General features: G+C 36.5%; 1 protein-coding gene across 1 annotated transcript in view; it reads right to left on the bottom strand.

Annotated features, from left to right (window-relative positions):
• TMF1 (TATA element modulatory factor 1) overlaps positions 1 to 17551 on the bottom strand; it is a 29937-nt gene extending 12386 nt beyond the window's left edge. The window contains exons 1-8 of the mRNA XM_081246500.1: positions 17179 to 17551; positions 13511 to 14715; positions 11655 to 11758; positions 10875 to 11001; positions 8272 to 8377; positions 3717 to 3859; positions 3178 to 3344; positions 2727 to 2883 (exon numbers count right to left, since the gene is read on the bottom strand). Coding sequence (XP_081102626.1) covers positions 2727 to 2883; positions 3178 to 3344; positions 3717 to 3859; positions 8272 to 8377; positions 10875 to 11001; positions 11655 to 11758; positions 13511 to 14715; positions 17179 to 17320 — 2151 coding nt within the window. The 5' untranslated portion in view covers positions 17321 to 17551. The remainder of the gene's footprint in view (positions 1 to 2726; positions 2884 to 3177; positions 3345 to 3716; positions 3860 to 8271; positions 8378 to 10874; positions 11002 to 11654; positions 11759 to 13510; positions 14716 to 17178) is intronic.
• Positions 17552 to 18337: the final 786 nt, after the last annotated feature.

Below are 18337 nucleotides of genomic sequence, written 5' to 3'. Positions count from 1 at the left end.
GTAATTTTAATTTAAAATATTAATATTTTATCTATCCCAGTGAGGGAGTGGCAGAAGCACAAGGGGTGTATGGACCATGGTGTAATTTACAACAGCAAAGTATCAGAAACAACCCAAATATCCATTAATAGGAACTGACTGAATGGTATATTCACACCATGATATACTATAAAACTATAAAAAGGAATTTTTTTTTTTTTTTTTTTTTTTTTTTTGCGGTATGTGGGCCTCTCACTGTTGTGGCCTCTCCCGTTGCGGAGCACAGGCTCCGGACGCACAGGCTCAACAGCCATGGCTCACGGGCCCAACCGCTCCGCGGTATGTGGGATCTTCCCAGACCGGGGCACGAACCTGTGTCCCCTGCATCGGCAGGCGGACTCTCAACCACTGCGCCACCAGGGAAGCCCAAAAGGAATTTTTTAAAAAGCTCTATGCTCTACCATGGAATGATCACCAGGATGTTTTATTAGGTAAGTAAAGCAAGCTGTAAAACAGTATAAATAGTAAACTATATTTTATGTAGGAAGGATGAGAGAGATACAAACAAATGTGTGTCTAAGTGTAGGTGTGTATATATATGTGGGGGGGGTATATAAGTAAATGTAGATATGTATGTTTTCTTGCATTTACAAATAGAAACACTAATAAAATGGTTATTTACAGGCAAAGAAAGGGAATAGGGAGGGGCTAAGTTGGAAGTAAATGTTATCTTAATATATTTTGTTATACAGCTTTCACACTTAGGAATCATGTAAATGTTTTACATATCCCTGTGAAATTAAATCAAAAGTGCACTGAGGTCAATGAGGGAAGAATAGTCTTTTCAACTAGTAGTGCTGGAACAATTTGATATTCACATGTAAAAGATCTAAATGTGAGAACAAAGACTATAAGAACTGTAGAAAGAAACAGGTGAAAACCTGCATGATGTTGAATTAGGCAACAGTTTCTTAAATGTGATGCCCAAAGCACAAGCAACAGAAATAAAAACAGGTAAGCTGGACTTCATCAAAATTTATTGAACTTTTGTGTATCAAAGGACACTATGAAGAAAGTGAAAGACAACCTATAGAATGGGAGAAAATATTTGCAAATCCTACATTTGATAAGGGTCTAATATGCAGAATATATAAAGAACTCTTACAAAAGAACAATAAAAAGATAATATAAAAAATGGGCAAAGGATTTAAACATTTGAATAAATTTCTCCAAAGGAGATACATAAATGGTCAATAAGCACATAAAAAGATGCTCAACATCATTAATCAATAAGGGAATGTAAATCAGTACCACACTCAGATACCATTTTACACCCCTAAAAGGGCTAAAATGAAAAAAAAAAAAGGCAATGACAAATACTGGCAAGAATGTAGAGAAACTGAAACCCTCATACATGGTTGGTGGAAACATAAAATGGTTCAGCAGCTGTGGAAAAGTTTGATAGTTCCTGAAAAAGTTAAACAAAGGATTACCATACGACCCAAGGGTATATATCTAAGCGAATTTAAAATATGTGTTCACATAAAAATTTGTAAATTAATGTTTATACCAGCATTATTCATAATAACCAAAAAGTGTAAAGACTTCTGGGTATATATCCAAAGGAAATGAAAACACTAATTTGAAAAGATACAGGCACCCCAATGTTCATAGCAGCATTATTTACAATAGCCAAGATATGGAAGCAACCTAAGTGTCCATCAACAGATGAATGGAGATATATACATACATATACATATATGTGTGTATATATATATATATATATATATATGGTGTGTGTGTATATACATACATAGTATATGGTATATATATAGTGGAATATTACTCAGCCATAAAAAAAGACTCAAATTTTGCCATGTGCAACAACATGGATGATTAGTAACATAAGTCAGAGAACAACAAACACTGTATAATATCATTTATATGAGGAATCTAAAAAATAAAACTAGTAAATATAACAAAAAAGAAACAGACTCAGATTTAGAGAACAAACTAGTGGTTATCAGAGGGAAGAGAGAAGTGTGGAGGAGAAAATTAGAAGTAGGGGACTAAGAGGTACAAACTACTATGTATAAAATAAATAAGCTACAAGGATATATTGTACAACACAGGGAATATAGCCAATATTTGATAATAACTAAAAATGGAGTATAACCTTTAAAAATTGTGAATTACTATGTTGTACACCTGAAATTTACATAATATTGTACATCAATCAACTACACCTCAATAAAAATAAATAAAATTTAAAAGTGTAAATAACCCAAATATCTATCAAATGATGATTTTATAAGATAAAGCCTGACAAATGTTGGTTTTCTTCCTTCATTTGAGGTCCATGGACTCCCACAGATGCTATGAATGAGCTCAGGAGTTAAACAGATTCTCCTGAAATTATATCCAATGTTTAGTATTTAGCTGCATTCGTGCATTTCCCTGGTAAGAACATCCCTAGATTTCACAGTGTTCTCAAATAAATCTGAAATTCCCCCCCCAAAATAAGCAATACTGGTATAATGTAAGCATCACTTTAACAACAGTTTAAAAAACACACAATTGATTAAGCTTGGCACAATCCAGTACTCTTAGAAAATAAGCCCAACAGGATTATAAAGAAAATGTAACACATGTGCCACTACATAAGGTTTGATTCAAATTAACAGATTCTTTATTTTGCAGAAGCACAAACAAAGATTTTAAAGACTAATTTTTCATCTAATGCTTACTTGAATCACTAATGTTTCTTGCTGCTGACGGGCTTCTTCTTGGGCCTTCTCCAGTGCTGCAGAAAGTTCTTCTTTAGCTCTCATTTCACGACTTAGAGCAGCTTCCTGGGCCTCACTATCCTTTGCAGCATTGGCTTTGTGGAGATCAGTAAGTTCTCTTAAAAAATTAAATAGATGATTTTTAAGTTAAAATAATATAGTTAATTACATGACCAAATTAATGAAGTTTCTAGGTAGATTTCCATGAGATCTACAGAATGGGGAAGAGTTCACACAATAAACAGTGACTACAGTGAGGACTCTCTGTCGAATTTGCTTTAACTGGTCACAAGTTCATATATAGGTAAGTTTATAAATGTTACTAGTGATCAGATAATGAAAAAAGTGTTTCTTCAACATCCTGCTCTGATAACTGATTTTAAGTGAGTTGCACATTTGTTCATTTTCTTACTTGTATGCACTATCAAGAGCAGCTTGAATACTTCGGTTCTTTTCTTCAAGTTCATTCATGTCTACTTGAAGTCGGCCAAGATCCTTCTCTTGGCGTTCTACCACAGAATTTAGTTTCTTAATATTTTCTCTATGTTGTTTCTCAACCTCTTCTTTGCCATCAAGGACCTATATTATAAAAACAAACGTATTTTTCAATAAAAAACACCACAGGAAATAACTGTATTCCACGAATCTCAAGTATTATAATAACGAAAAAGAACCTTAACATTCACTTCTTTTTTTTTTTTTGGCCACGCCACAGGGTATGTGATATCTTAGTTCCCTGACCGGGGACCAAACCGGCGCCCCCTGCAGTGGAAGCGCGGCAGCTTCCCTGGATTGCCAGGGAAGTCCCAACATTCACTATTAAATTGCTTGAAAAATTCTTTCCAAATGATATACCTCAATAAATCATCCCAAATGTTTTATAAACCATGGCCATATGTTCATACTGGAAGTAATAACAATATATATGTGCAGAGAATGGTTAATATTCACCTGTTTTAAATGCTGTAACTCTTCTTCTAGCTCTTTAACTTTTTTGTTCAGCTTTGCAATAATATTTTCATTTTCTCTGTCTTTAGCTCTTAATTTCTTAATGATGTTAGAATTATGCAGCTGCTGTTTTGAAAGTTTTTCTCCTGGCAATGGCAAAAAAGTATAAATTCAAATAATGATGATTCTCTAAGAATGTGAATAGAATGTTTTAACTAACCAGTGACATAAAATGACAGAATATTTGAAAAATCACAATGCTGTAACAGTCAATGTTAAACTGATTTGGACAGCATAAGCCATAAATGCTAAAATTACTAGGTAGAAGGATGGTGTGGGAACAGGATATTTACAGTCTTAAAGAATCACTCCCACATATTATAAATTACAAAGGGAAAAAAATGTGCTCTTACAATAGAGAAACCTGGTCACCATCTTAACCAAACATTCAGTTTTGACATCACTAATTGTGCTACAGCCTGACATTATGAGTCCACTGATGTGGTGGAGTGGTAGGTGCACAATATCACCTATTATATTTCTTACTAGAAATCTGATCTGAATCTAATCATGAAGAAAGTGACAAATTCCTGAACATGGGGCATTCAATGGGACAACTGGACTCTACAAAATCTTTGATATCATGAAAAAGATATCCTAGATTGCTAGAGGACTAAAAGAACATCAAGGCCAGATGCAATGAACAAACTTTGATTGGATTTTGGGGCAGAACAAATAACCAGGTATGAGAGTTATTTTTAGAGACAATTGAGATAAATGCTGCAATACATGCTGGAATACACTTCTGAATTAATGCTGATTTTCTTCAGTGTGATTATGATGTTGTGCTCGTCAAGAAAAAAATGTACTTGTCCTTGAGAGATGCAGACTGAAGAACTGAGGAGTAGACTACAGATTCAATGCAATTCGTATCAAAATTCCAACAGCACTTTTCACAAAAATAGAAACAACAACCCTAAAAGTCAAATGGAACTGCAAAAGACCTCAAATAGCTGAAGTAAACCTGAGCAAGAACAAAGCTGGAGGTATCACATTTCCTTATTTCAAAACATATTACTAAGCTATAGTAATCAACAGTATGGTACTGGCATAAACACAAACATATAAGCCAATGGAACAAAATGGAGAGCCCAGAAATAATCCACGTATTTACAGACAAGTTATCTTCAACAAGGATGCCAAGAACACACAATGAGGAAAGGACAGTCTCATCAATAAATGGCATTGGGATATGCATATTCAGAAAAATGAAATGGTACCCCATCACACATCATACACAAAAATCAACTCAAAATAGATTAAAGACTTAAATGTAAGATCTGAAACGGTAAAACTATTAGAAGAAAACATAAGGGAAAAGCTTTCTGACATAAGGCTTGGGAATTATTTTTTGGATATGATTCCAAAAGCATAGGCTACAAAAGCAAAAACAGACATATGAGATTGCATCAAACTAAAAAACTACTGCACAGCAAAGGAAACAAAGTGAAGAGACAGTATGAAGAATGGAAGAACATATGTGCAAACTGTACACTAATAAGGGATTCATAACCAAAATATGTAAGAAATCACAGAACTTGATAGCAAAAAAACAATTAAGCCAATTTTGAAAATGGGCTAAAGACATGAATAGGCATTTCTCAAAAAAGGCATACAAATGGGCAACAGGTATACAAGAAGGTGCTCAACATCACTAACCATCAGGGAAATGCAAATCAACACTAAAATGAGATGTCACCTCACACCTGTTGGGACAGCCATTATCAAAAAGACAAAAGATAAATACTGGAGATGATGTGAAGAGAACCCTTGTGTACTAGTGGTGGCAATGTAAATTGGTGCAGCCACTATGGATAACAGTATGAAGACTCCTCAAAAAATTAAAAATAGAACTATCATATGATCCACTGATCCCACTTCTGAATATATATATCCAAAAGTAATGAAATCAGTATCTCAAAGAGATATCTGCACCCCTGTTCACTGTAGCCTTATTTACAATAGCCCAGGTATGGAAACAATCTAAGTTTCCGTCAATGGATAAATGGATAAAGAAAATGTGATACAGATAGATAGATAGATAGATAGATAGATAGACAGATAGATATAGATAGATAGATAGATAGGTAAGATATAAATATAGATATAGATATAAATAAAATATTATTTAGCTTTAAAAAAAAATCTTGCCATTTGTGAAAACATGGATGAACCTAGAAGATGAAAGAAACCAGACACAAATATGGCATGATCTCATTTATATGTGGAATATAAAAAAGTTGAATTTGTAGAAGCAGAGAACAGAATGGTGGTTACCAAGGGCTAGTGGGTGGCGGAAATGGGGAGATGTTGGTCAAGGAGTACAAAGTTTCAGTCATGTAAGATGAATATGTTCTACAGCTCTAATTTATAGCATGATGGCTAAAGTTAATAATACTGTATGGTACACCCATAACTTGCTAAGAAGAGTAGATCTTAAAAGTGTTCTCATCACAAAGTGTGTGAAGTGACTGATACATTAATTAGCTTGATTGTGGTAATCATTTCATAATATATACATATATAAAAAATCACATTGTACACCTTAAATACATACAACTTTTATTTCTCAATTATACCTCAATAAAGCTGGATAAAAAAAGAATTTAGGAGTGGAATGATATCTATCACCTACTTTCAAGTGGTTTGGCAAAAGGGTAGTATATGCATGTGCAGAAAGATACAGAGGAGGTGTGGCTAGATGTTAACAGTTGATGACTCTAGGTAATGAAGTAATCAGTTACTCACTGTAACGCACTCTCAGCTTTGAGACTTTCAGCTCTTCAGCTCTGAGTTAAAAAATACTTTTAGGGTATACAGAAGCAGTATGTGAATATACCCATAGATGAAATCATTCTATTTTCTCTATAAAGAAATTCATTAAGCAAAAGAAAACATCAGCTCACTCCCTGATTAAATTAGTAAATTCAAAGTGAAATTTGATATTAATATTCTTAATAATTTTAAAAAATTATGAAACCATGTACTTAGCCGTCCCCTCAGTCTCTAATGTTGTAACACAAGACAGTATCTGACTGCAAGATGTCTTGAGATACAATTATGTGTTTCATGTGTTTTAGTGCTAAGATTGCTTTATAATTATCTGTGTACCTATATTTCCCTCTCATTAAACTATAAGTTCCTAAAGGACAGGGAATGTGTCATATTTATTACTATATCAAACACAATATCTGACATTAACTGTTAAATATTAGCTGAATAAATGAAAAAGAAAAATTGGGTAAAACTAATTTTTTCAAATGAAGTGATTATTTCCAATTGTCCTCAAACACTTACTCTGGACTTAAGTGCAGTGATTTAAGTACAGAAACGTTCATCCCACTACTATTTGTAATATTAACATTTTAGAAATAAATGTATAACCTTAGGAAGAGTAAAACAAATTATAATATATCCATATAATGGACTTTAACACAGCCATTAATATTGGTATCAAAACATTTAACGGGGCTTCCCTGGTGGCACAGTGGTTGGGGGTCCGCCTGCCGATGCAGGGGACGCAGGTTCGTGCCCTGGTCTGGGGGGTCCCACGTGCCGCGGAGTGGCTGGGCCCGTGAGCCATGGCCGCTGGGCCTGCGCGTCCGGAGCCTGTGCTCCACGGCGGGAGAGGCCATGGCAGTGAGAGGCCCGCGTACCACAAAAAAAAAAAAAAAAAATTTAACGGCATAGGGAACAGTAAAAGAAAGAACACTGCAAATTACATGTATGATCTTAATTATGTTTAAAAATGTAATAAAATGCATTAAAAAGGAACTAGAAGAAATTAATATTTCCTTATAAAATTGAATTATGATCTATTTTTTCTCTTTCTTCATATACTTCCTATAACTTCAAAATTTTCTGCAAGTAGCAAGCATTACTCTTATAACTAAAAAACTTTAAGAAAAAGAAAAATTTATTTAACCATCCTTTCCAAAACTACCTTCTTTCCTATGACATTACAGAAAGAAATTAATTCAATGTCCAACTGTAATGTTTTATCTCATGAAGAATCTTTAATTTTTATAACCTGGTTAATTATGAATCTTTTCATAGAGAAAGTACTTAATAACTAAAAAATTAAAACATGAATGTAAGAAAAAATTCACTATCAAATGCCAGAACAATAAAATGATAGCACAGAGTACCCAAGCTAGAGATTCAGATACTATATAAACTCCAGAATTATAACTTTCAAATATCTTGGTTGAAATGAGGGCTCTAAAACCTGTTAGAAGCTTTCTTAGGGAAGCACAAAATTCTATTTCTCAAGGAGTTATTTTCTTACCTCCCTAGAAACAAAAAGCTACATACATTATACCTCCACCTCCCTACATCTTGCTCCCCGTTCTTCCATGAATTGTTGCCTACCATTTCTGAGGTTTAAGTCCAAACTGCTCTTGCTTCCAATATTTTTTCATTAGGAAGCAGCAGCTAGTCACGTGGTATCTTCCTGTTCTTACAATATTTTTCATAACCAACTAAATATTTTACATACCTTCTTCCATTAACCCTCGGATCTGCTCATCTTTCTCTTTCAAAAGGTCTGCCGTTTCACTACTATTTAATCTAGTAGCAAGTTCTTCTTTTATACTTTTGATTTCCTAATTAAAAAAGAAAGAATATGAGTAACATAAAGCATTACTCTCATTCTGGGCATATTTTTCCATTTTTTTCCATATACAAATAATCACATTCTCAGTAAGAATCCATAAGTTTTGTACTGTTAACCTGAGTTTATATTACCTTGGTTAATTAAGAGTAAGTGAACAACTTTGAAAATGACAGAAGACCTGAATTCAGACATAAACAGGTTTTAATATGGAAATGGAAATGAGAAGAAGTTAACTTACAATACTCTTTTTGAGTATCTCTACACATATTTTCTACAGGTTAAGCATTATTTTTGAAACATTCAACTAGTGTATCTCCATTTTTCACTGTATTCCTTTTCCTCATCTGAAACTCACTGCACTTACAAACATGTTGTGAACTGAGAGAAAAAACATAATTTCATAAGGTTCGATCTACTTTAATAAAGCAGAGATTCAGCAGAAACATGTTAAGACATTTTATCTTTTAAAACTACAGTGGAGAAGTATGGTGATATGAAAAGTGTCCTATGATTTTAAACTTGGTTTTTATGATGCTCTGAAACTAAAAATAGCTAAAATAAACTAACATTTATTAGGTATTTAATCCATGCTTTGTATCCATTATCACTTAATCCTTACAACAATCCTGGGAGGGAGGCACTTGTACTATTCAACTACACAAATAAGAAAATTAAGACTGAGAAAGCTTGAGTAAACTTTGAATGTCAGAGAGCTATAAAGTGGTAGAGTCATAACTTAAACCCAGGTCTGTGAATCTTTAAAGCCCATGCTCTGAACTATCCACAACATTGATGTCCATTTCCAACTGTCAAAATTTCATCCATCAAAGGTCCAGTAAGAATGTCATGTCTTCCATGAAATCTTCCTCAGTTCCTCTGATCAAAATTCATCCTCCATGATACCATTTCAAAGTGCTTATTCAACTGCCTACTACTATACATTTGTTGACATTATTTGTCTTCCAACAGTAGAAAAGCAAACTCTTCACTTAAGGTAATTAAATTCACCTTTGAATTTCCTGTGGATCCTAAGCAGGGGGTTCATACATGGCAGTACACATAAAATGTGTTAAAACGTAGGACCCAAGTTTTTTCCAGCTATAATTAATGGTTTAGATCTATTTTAGATCTGTAATTCAAAGTGCATTACAGAAAACAAACATTACTTAAAATCTACTTTTTGTACTGTATTCAGATGGAATAGAGCAAGAACACAAAGAGTTAAGTTGGTTAGATAGTCTCAGGTTATTATTAGTGTCTAAAATGATACTAATTAAAGTTGCTAATTAAAGCAACCAAGCAGATAGAAGTATATCATATTTCTTTTCTGTAAGAATATATAGAGAAAAATTATAAATATTAACATTGACATTTGTCAAGAAGGGGGAAAACAACCTCAGAAGGGCAAATACTGAGAAATGTTATAATACTTGGGATACAAGCAATAATTACTAACCTTAATTGGTTACCAATATCTGAAACAGCCAACTGTTCCAAATTATAAGAATTAGAACAAATAGTTCCCAATCAGGAGCAATTTTGCTCCCAAGGGGACATTTGGCAATGTCTGGTAACATTTTCAATTATCACAACTGAGGGGGGATTAGGTTGGGGTTGAGGAGGGAAGGGTGATACTGGCATCTTGTAGGTAGGGGCCTGGGATGCTGGTAAATACCCTACAATGCACAGGACAGTTCCATACAATATAAAATTATCCAGCCCAAAATGTCAGTAGTGCTGAGGTTGAGAAATCCTACATTAGAATAAATCAACATTTTATTCTAATATTCAATGTCACTAATCATTAGGAATTTTTATTTTAAAATTACTTTGGGGCCTCCCTGGTGGCGCAGTGGTTGAGAGTCCGCCTGCCGATGCAGGGGATACGGGTTCGTGCCCCGGTCCGGGAGGATCCCATATGCCGCGGAGCGGCTGGGCCCGTGAGCCATGGCCGCTGAGCCTGCGCATCCGGAGCCTGTGCTCCGCAACGGGAGAGGCCACAACAGTGAGAGGCCCGCATACCGCAAAAAAAAAAAAAAAAAAAATTACTTTGACTTGAAGGAGTGTGTGTGTGTGTGTGTGTGTGTGTGTGTGTGTGTGTGTGTGTGTGTGTGTGTGTGTTTGAAGCGGAAGGGAAAAATAACAAATGAGACTAATGGTAATTTTTAAAATTTATAGAGTGCCATTTAGATTTAAGTGTTATTTATTTTGATGGACTTATCATTTATAAAAATTATTCTAAAGATCCTTGCTATGTATCTTGCAAGGACTTACACATAAATTATACAAATACTGGCTTAGATTTTTTTCAAAGTATCAAAAGTCTGTAATCCTAGAGATGCGAAAAATCTAAAATCTAAGTGTTAATATACTACGTGGTATCCTTTTAATCTTACTTCGTTTTTCCCGTACCAAAATAATAATGCATTCCTCAAAAAAATATGTCTCTGTAGAGTTTATTTAATATTATTTTAAACTTCCATTACCTTTTTAGCAGCATCTCTCTCTTTGCAGGCTAGCTGAACTTTCTTTTCTGCTTCTGCAATTCTTTGAGTAAACTCATCTTTCAAGGAAGAAATGCTGCTGCTCTCTTCTTTCACTCTGATCATTTCACTAAATTTAAAATAATACTGAGACTGAAAATACTTGTTTATATATTCTAAAGTTAATAGATGAGTTCAGTTTGCAAAAAAAAAAAAACTAACATTCTCTTCAACATACACTTTACTAAAATAGAGTAATTTTAGGCCTGTTAACTTTTAAGAGAAAAATTACCTGCTTAATTTATTTTAAAACACTTCAAAGAAAACCCATTAGAAATTGAAAATGTCACCAATACATGATATGTAAAAAATACAAAAAGGTAACTAAAACTTTTCACTGTTAAATCTTAATTGTGTCACATTTTACTAATCAGCTCCTTAAAGCAAACTAGTACTCAGCATTTTTTAAAACTATAATCTCAGTTTTCTCCAAATATACCTTTTAAATCTCTAATACTAACAGATTATTAATAACAAAGGGGAAGAGGTTTTTTTGTTTTTGTTTTGCAAAACACCTTTCTTCAGTGCCAGTAGTAAAAGAGTAAGATAATTTGAGGAGAAAAGTAATCTCTAAGGGTAGAATGGAAATAGCATTCAATTCTCAATAATTATAAACAAGTTAAAATATAAAACATTTTAATTTAAAAAACATTCTTAAGTAATAACCAAGTGTATGGACCACTACAAAATGTGTAAAATTCCTCACATTTGTAAAGTACTTACTCTTTCAGATTATCATAAGCTTCTTCTAGAAGTGCTTTTTCTTTACTAAGAGATAATAACTGAGCTTCCCTTTTATCCAGTTTCTCATTCAGAAATTCAACTGTCTGGATAAGAAGAATACACAAAAGTCCAACATTTAACTTTAAAAGACCATTTTTACATGCAGGTGAAAAAGTAAAGGCCACCGAATCACTGAAATAAATAAAACAGCATTATCTCATAAAAAGAATTTAAAACAAAACTGGGAACACAGCGGACACAGAAGAGCAAGAACTCACACACAGTGGGTAGGAGGGTATAAATTAGTACTACAACCACCTAGTTGGTGGTTTGGTAAAACGCTTTGGAAAACAGCTAAGCAATATCTAGTTGAAGATCTACATACCCCTTCATGTAGAAAATTCTACTTTTAGGTGTACCTCAGAGGAGAAAACTCTTTCATAAGTGTACAAGAACATTTACAGCAATTTGTTTGCAATAGCAAAAATGTGGGAAGAGGGTACATGACCACTAAAAAAGGAAAGGAGATGAGATGCAATCAAAAAGATCAAAGAGGGGCTTCAAAGCTTCTACTAATGTTCTCTATCTTATCTGGGTACTGGATATACAAGTGTTTGTTTCTCCATATTATTCTTCAACCCAAACATGTAACATGCAACATTTTTAGCATGATACACTGCATTTAAAAAATGAAATTAACTTTAGAAAATCGATAGGCATATAAATTTTAAATCTCCAGAATATATTAGTATAAAGCTAAGCAAAAACGAATGGTTAGACTATCTTATTCCTTAGGTCCTGCTGAAGCAGTGATACACTGTGTATGAGGGGAGGAATGGTGCCTTTTGTACTAAAAAATAAATAAATAAAGTTTTACCTGATTTAGGTCTAGATTAACTTAGAAATCACTTACCTTCTAACAATGGTTCAAAAATATATTATTAATAATAAATAGTGTTGGTTTCTAGCAATTCAAACTATTATAGTTAGAGCATGGCATTTTGTTTGTGAATAATATTAAACCTAGGTAACAGAATCTGGCACTTTTTTTACTTTAAATAATTCAATACATGACACTTAGAGGACATTTCTTCAAGATATCCTGTATCTCAGAAGAGTCTATTAAAGATGCCAGATCCAACTCAATTTCTACAGCTAAAAATCATAGGAAAAATGAAAACTGTGACTTAATGTTAAAGAATTTACACCACTTTCCTTGTTTACGTATTAGGTAAAAGCAATTTGTCATTCCTAAACAACACTTCTGATCCTTGGACATTTCCCTTTCTTATTCATTTAAGATAGCTATCAATAGGAAATATCAAAAACAACATAAAAAACAAACAAGCAATTAATAACAACAGAAAAACACCAATGATCTGAGACCAAATTTTTCATTCAAGATTTGTTACAAATAATGTGAACATGCAAAATTTTTTTGATATAAGAAAAATCATATAATATTTAGGTTTGAGCACCTCTATCTGCAAAGGAGTTGAAGGTATCTGTTTACCTAAGAAGATAGTCCCTTGCAAACTAATAAATTAATGAGTCCAGCAAAAGAGAATATTAAGGTGATAAGGACTCAACAGTAAAGGTCTAAAATGGAAACTTTTTTATGCTTAGTTATACTGAACTATCAACTTATGCTACCATACTTGTCTCTGAGAAATTTCAAATAATTTAGCATCAATAATTCTTCAAGTTTAAGATCCTTAACACCACACTTAAATGCAAAATGCTCGTCTTTTTTAATCAGTACAAACCATTAGGCATCACTGAATATTAAAAATAAACCAATGATTTAATCTCTGAAAAGCGTTATCAAAAAATCCCCTTCCACTTCCTATAGTTACCTTGAATACATCTTCCTTCTCAGAAAGTGCTCCTGGCTCACTTTCAGGAGCTTCGGGCTGCTCAGCCACCTTGTCTAGGACAGTATGCCCTTCATTTACTGGTGTAGAAGAAACCAAGATATCAGGCTGTTCACAGTTAACAGGAGTTGCACTTCGTCCACTTTCTTCCATTTCTGTTTCTTCAGTGGGCATAATTAATGTTTCATTTGCTTCCTCAGGTTTTCCTTCAACAGATTCAACTGTTTTAGCCTTTGGAGTTGAAGAATTAACTATAATAGGTACTAAAGCATATCCCTTGCCTGACAATTCATCATCTGAATTAATTTCGCTTACACTACGGCTATCTAATGACTGTACACTAAACGAGTCTATTCTTTCAAAAGCATCAGATGAGCAGCAACTCTCAGTGAGTTTTTGGAAATCATCTAAACGATTATATTCAGGACAAGCAGATGCTGAGAGAAGCTGAAAGGATGTCTGCATCAAGTGCAGACTTGATTTTGAATCTGTAGTCTCTTGTCTCGAACTTGCTGAGCTCTCACTTATTACACTTTCATGATCTAAAACTTCAATATCACTAGTGGTAGAAGTACCTGACGAGAAGGTACTAACAGGAGGAGAAGGTGTATTGCTCTGTCTGTCTTCATGTTTTTGCTCCTTAGATTCCAAAGCCATGTCCTTTGTTTCCGCTGTAAGAGGCTGTGTAGGCATATTAGATACATGTTCCCTAGTTGTTTTCACATTAATTACACTTTCAGATACTTTTAAATGTACTGCTGACACCTTTGTATCAGATTCTTTATTAAGAGTTTCTTCATGCTTGCCCTCAGTTTTAGGAGACAGAGTACTGGCTGCCAGAGTTTCCCCCGATACAAATGGAGGAGAGTCTTCTACTTTCGACTCAGCCGCTTCAGTTGTTCTTGACTGTCCAGCGTGCAAGGACTCCTGTAAGGTGCTTTTCACTTCTTCTTCTGGTCGCTGTGATTTAGCTGGTGGTTTTGATACCACTGGACTCTTCTGAATGGTCTGGACATCGGTGGGAGAGAGAAAGGCACTGAAGAAATTTTCAGATTCATCTACCACAGTTCTCCGAACTGGCTTTGTAATTGCTTTAGGAGAGGCTACCGGTTGATTCTGAGGTTCAGTGTTGGATTTTAACCCCCAGGTTGAAGTATCCCATCCTCCACTGACAGGGGGACTTATTCCTTTGACAAAAAAAATATATATATATATTAAAAAAGAAAAAATTATACCTATATATAAAGCATTTAAATTACACTCATTACTATAAGTCAATATAAATATGTTTTTTTAAAACCCTACAGAATACAACCCATAATTGGGACATGTTGAAGTCCTTGCTTACTACGTAATTAATTAGTTCATCGTTTAACTTTGGGCCTTAAAAAGGAAAAGTGGTGTGCATCTGCCAAGAGGAACTAGGAGCAAAGCTGAAAGACTAGACTGAACCTGGCTCACCAGGAGCAAGAATGTTATTCCCTCCTACAACAAATGCATAAAGTAATGGTATGTGTTAATAACCAATGCTAAGTCCAAGATACATATGATGCATCTCATAATAACGGGCAGTATCTTCACTTACAGGTCATGTGTAGTCATGGCAAATAGAATCTACCTTCTATACAATTAGTTCCATATTAATTTTATTCTTGTAATATCAATGATAAAACATAGTTATCAGCTACACAGATGGCAACACTCAAAAACTGAACCCAAAATACTGGTGACAAATGTCCTTTTTCAAAGATCAAAGTAAACTGATGGGAACAGTAACTTCTAAAGGGCAAATTCATTTTCATCCACTTAATGACAAGCTCATTCTCCAAGTCCCACTCTCCAAACCTACTCTGAGAAAGTTTTGTTCTCTTGCTAAATTCCAAATTATGTTAGCAATTATAGAAGGTCATATGAATTTCAAAAATGCACATTTAAAAAAATTATTGCTTTTTGACAAAGACAGCAGTTTACACTAGGATTTTTTTTTTAAACACTAGGGAGAAAATAACCATCTTTTGAGCAAAAAAGGTAATTCTATCAGTCATACAAATAATATGTTACTGAAAAGCCCGATGATAAAAAATGGCATATTTGCTAAAATATTTAAAGCATTTCTTTAGGAGAATTTCTTCCATTTCTAAATTCAAAAGTGGCTGAGCAGAATCATCACAAACCCCAAACACTTAAAAGCTGGTGGACAGAGCACAAGTACCTAAAAGCTCCTAAAAGCTAACAAGCCCAATACTAAATTCTATCCTTTAATATGACTTCGGAGATAACTAGGTAATTTTAGCTTGGGGATACAGTTTTACATCCATTTGTTCAGTATATCAGAACGGTGAAAAAAGGGGGAAAAACAAAATTAAAGACACAAAGGAACAAGCAAAATTAAATCTTCTGATTAGTTTAATTTATTGTCATGGCAACGAATGACAGAAGTCAAATTTGCCTGTTGGAGAAAGTTTTATATAAATCGCAGGGTTATGCGACATCCACTTAAATCACTCCATTATGAAGACTGGTCATCTTTGAGTGACGGCGACATAAAACATAGGTGATCAGTCAACATTTATGGCATTTCACTAAAACCTGAGTCTATTCTGGATAACTTATTTAAAAAAAAAAGAATTATAGAGCAGGATTCGAGCCCCGGATTTCATAAAAGGAGTATCCTTACATTTACAACTTATATTCTGTCTCTTTTACAGTTAAGACATTCAAAACGTGGGGTAGCCTGAAAAAAGGAAGTGGAGCTCCTCCCACCAAGATCCTATAACATCTTGGAAAAAGTAACAAGATGGTGACATAAACACATGAGCCAAAATATCTTAAAACGATGCACCTCAAATTTAGGTCCTGACATCTCAAAGACGTAAAATGAGGAACAGAAACCAGAAAGGAGTAGTGAGGAATAACTTATTCTTTCTCCCAGAGGTTCACAACCCCAAAGTCAGGCCAATCTGCACCCCACACACCAAAAAGGATAAACTGTTGCTTAGACTTAGAGCTAAAAGCAGCTGAAGATCCCTGAAAAGTGAAGCCCAGGGACTCTAAGAGAGACGAGGCGATAGGAGGCTAGACCGCGACGCGACCCGAAGTCGCGGGCCGCGACCCCCCGACCCTCCCGCGGGCGGAGTGGCCCAGAGGAAGGGACCGCGCCGTCTCTGCACCACGGAGGGCAGCGCCAGAACTCGAGGAGCTGTTTCAGGAGAGACGGCCATACAGAGCCCAGGAGGCGCGCAGCACCCGCTAAGTGTTCGCGACTGTTCTTCCCGTCCCCGCGGACTGATTCCGATATTGGGCTCGGACAGCGTCCCGAGCGCGCAGCCGGCCCGGGTTCGAGGGCCTGTGATGCGGCCGACGTGGAAGGAGGGCGCGGGGCCACGACCACCTAATCAGGTCCCCGTCAGCCCCCACCCGGGGCCACGGGCAGGGAAGGACCCAGGGCTGGGTTCTCCCTCGGGACCAGAGCAAAGACCAACTGAGAGGCCAGAGCAGGGTTTGGGGCCGGGCTGGGGACCAGGACTTGATCAGAAAGTCCGTCGTTCAGCGAGGCGGGAGCCCCCACTCCCCGACCCCCGCCGCTTCACCTGTCGGTCTCGGAAGAGACGCCCGCGGGAGCGCAATGACGCCGCCGCTCGCGCCCTTACCCGGCTCTCCGTACGGAATGGTCTCGGCCCAGGCGCTCGGCTCCTCTTCCTGGATGTCCAGGACCCTGTCGATGGACTTCTGGGCCTGAGACAGGGCCTGCTTGGCGAAGCTGGAGAGCTGGGAGGCGTTGAACCAGCTCATATCCCCTCCTCAGCCGCCGGCGGCGGCAGCGGCAGCACCGAACTGGAAGGCCGAGGGACAAGTCGCCTGCCGCAGACCCGGCGGAGGGTCCACGGAGAGCCTCGCCCCCTTCTCCACTCGGCGGGCCCTGTCAGCGGGGAGCCATGACCCCGCAGGTCTCCCCCGAGCCGGGGACGTTACCCTTGGCGCTTTCCTCACAGCTGAGACGAAAGGCTCAGACTGCGCAGGCGCTGGCTGCTTCCACGTACACAACCGGCAAGTCCCGGAGCCCAAACTTCCGCCGACAGACGGAAGAACCGAAGAACAACGTTGACGTCACTTCCTGGGGCCCAGGATAGCCCGTAGTTATGGAGGAACGCGGAACGGTTCCTATCGAAACTGATTCCAGACGTAGTGCGGCGATTGTCGGCCCTGGGAGGAATTCTGTGGCTGTATCAGCAGGGGCTGATTCCTCCGGAAGGAACATGCGAGTTCTGAAATGAGTTCCTTCCTTGAAAATAGCTCTTGTATTAAGAGCTAGAGCCTTGCCAGCAATAATTGAACAGGGAAGTTTGGGTCTTGTGTTTCTCTTACTTAGCGTCTCCTCTGTTAATCAGTTCTGTGTCAACTTGGCCTTAAGAAGGAACTCTGGGTTTGGGTGTGTCTAAAACTACCGGGCATCGTATAAAAGGACCTGATCCAGCCCACCTGATGCAAGCAAGTAAAAAGCCGTCTTCCACAATAAGTAACGAGGAATCAGGACAAGGGCACAATCTCCTCCTTAAGATACAGGTCCACTGTCGGCCTCAGTCAAAACAAACCTGGGAAGCATTACAACTATTACTCTTAATATGTACTGTGCATATTATTTAAAATACAACTTTTTTGCATGTGCTCTTCAAACAAATCAAATTGGTGGCCTTCCTAATCTAGTCAGCAGCTGTTTGGTTTGGCCCCCATAATATTAAAATTCTACCAACATTTAAAAGCCAGATTTCACAGAAAAATCCAGACATCCAGCTGATTTTGAAAAATATG

The sequence above is a fragment of the Mesoplodon bidens genome (genome assembly GCF_964165515.1).
Source record: "Mesoplodon bidens genome assembly, chromosome: 10".
Classification (NCBI taxonomy): Eukaryota; Metazoa; Chordata; class Mammalia; order Artiodactyla; family Ziphiidae; genus Mesoplodon; species Mesoplodon bidens.
This window is presented reverse-complemented; position numbering and strand designations above follow the sequence as displayed.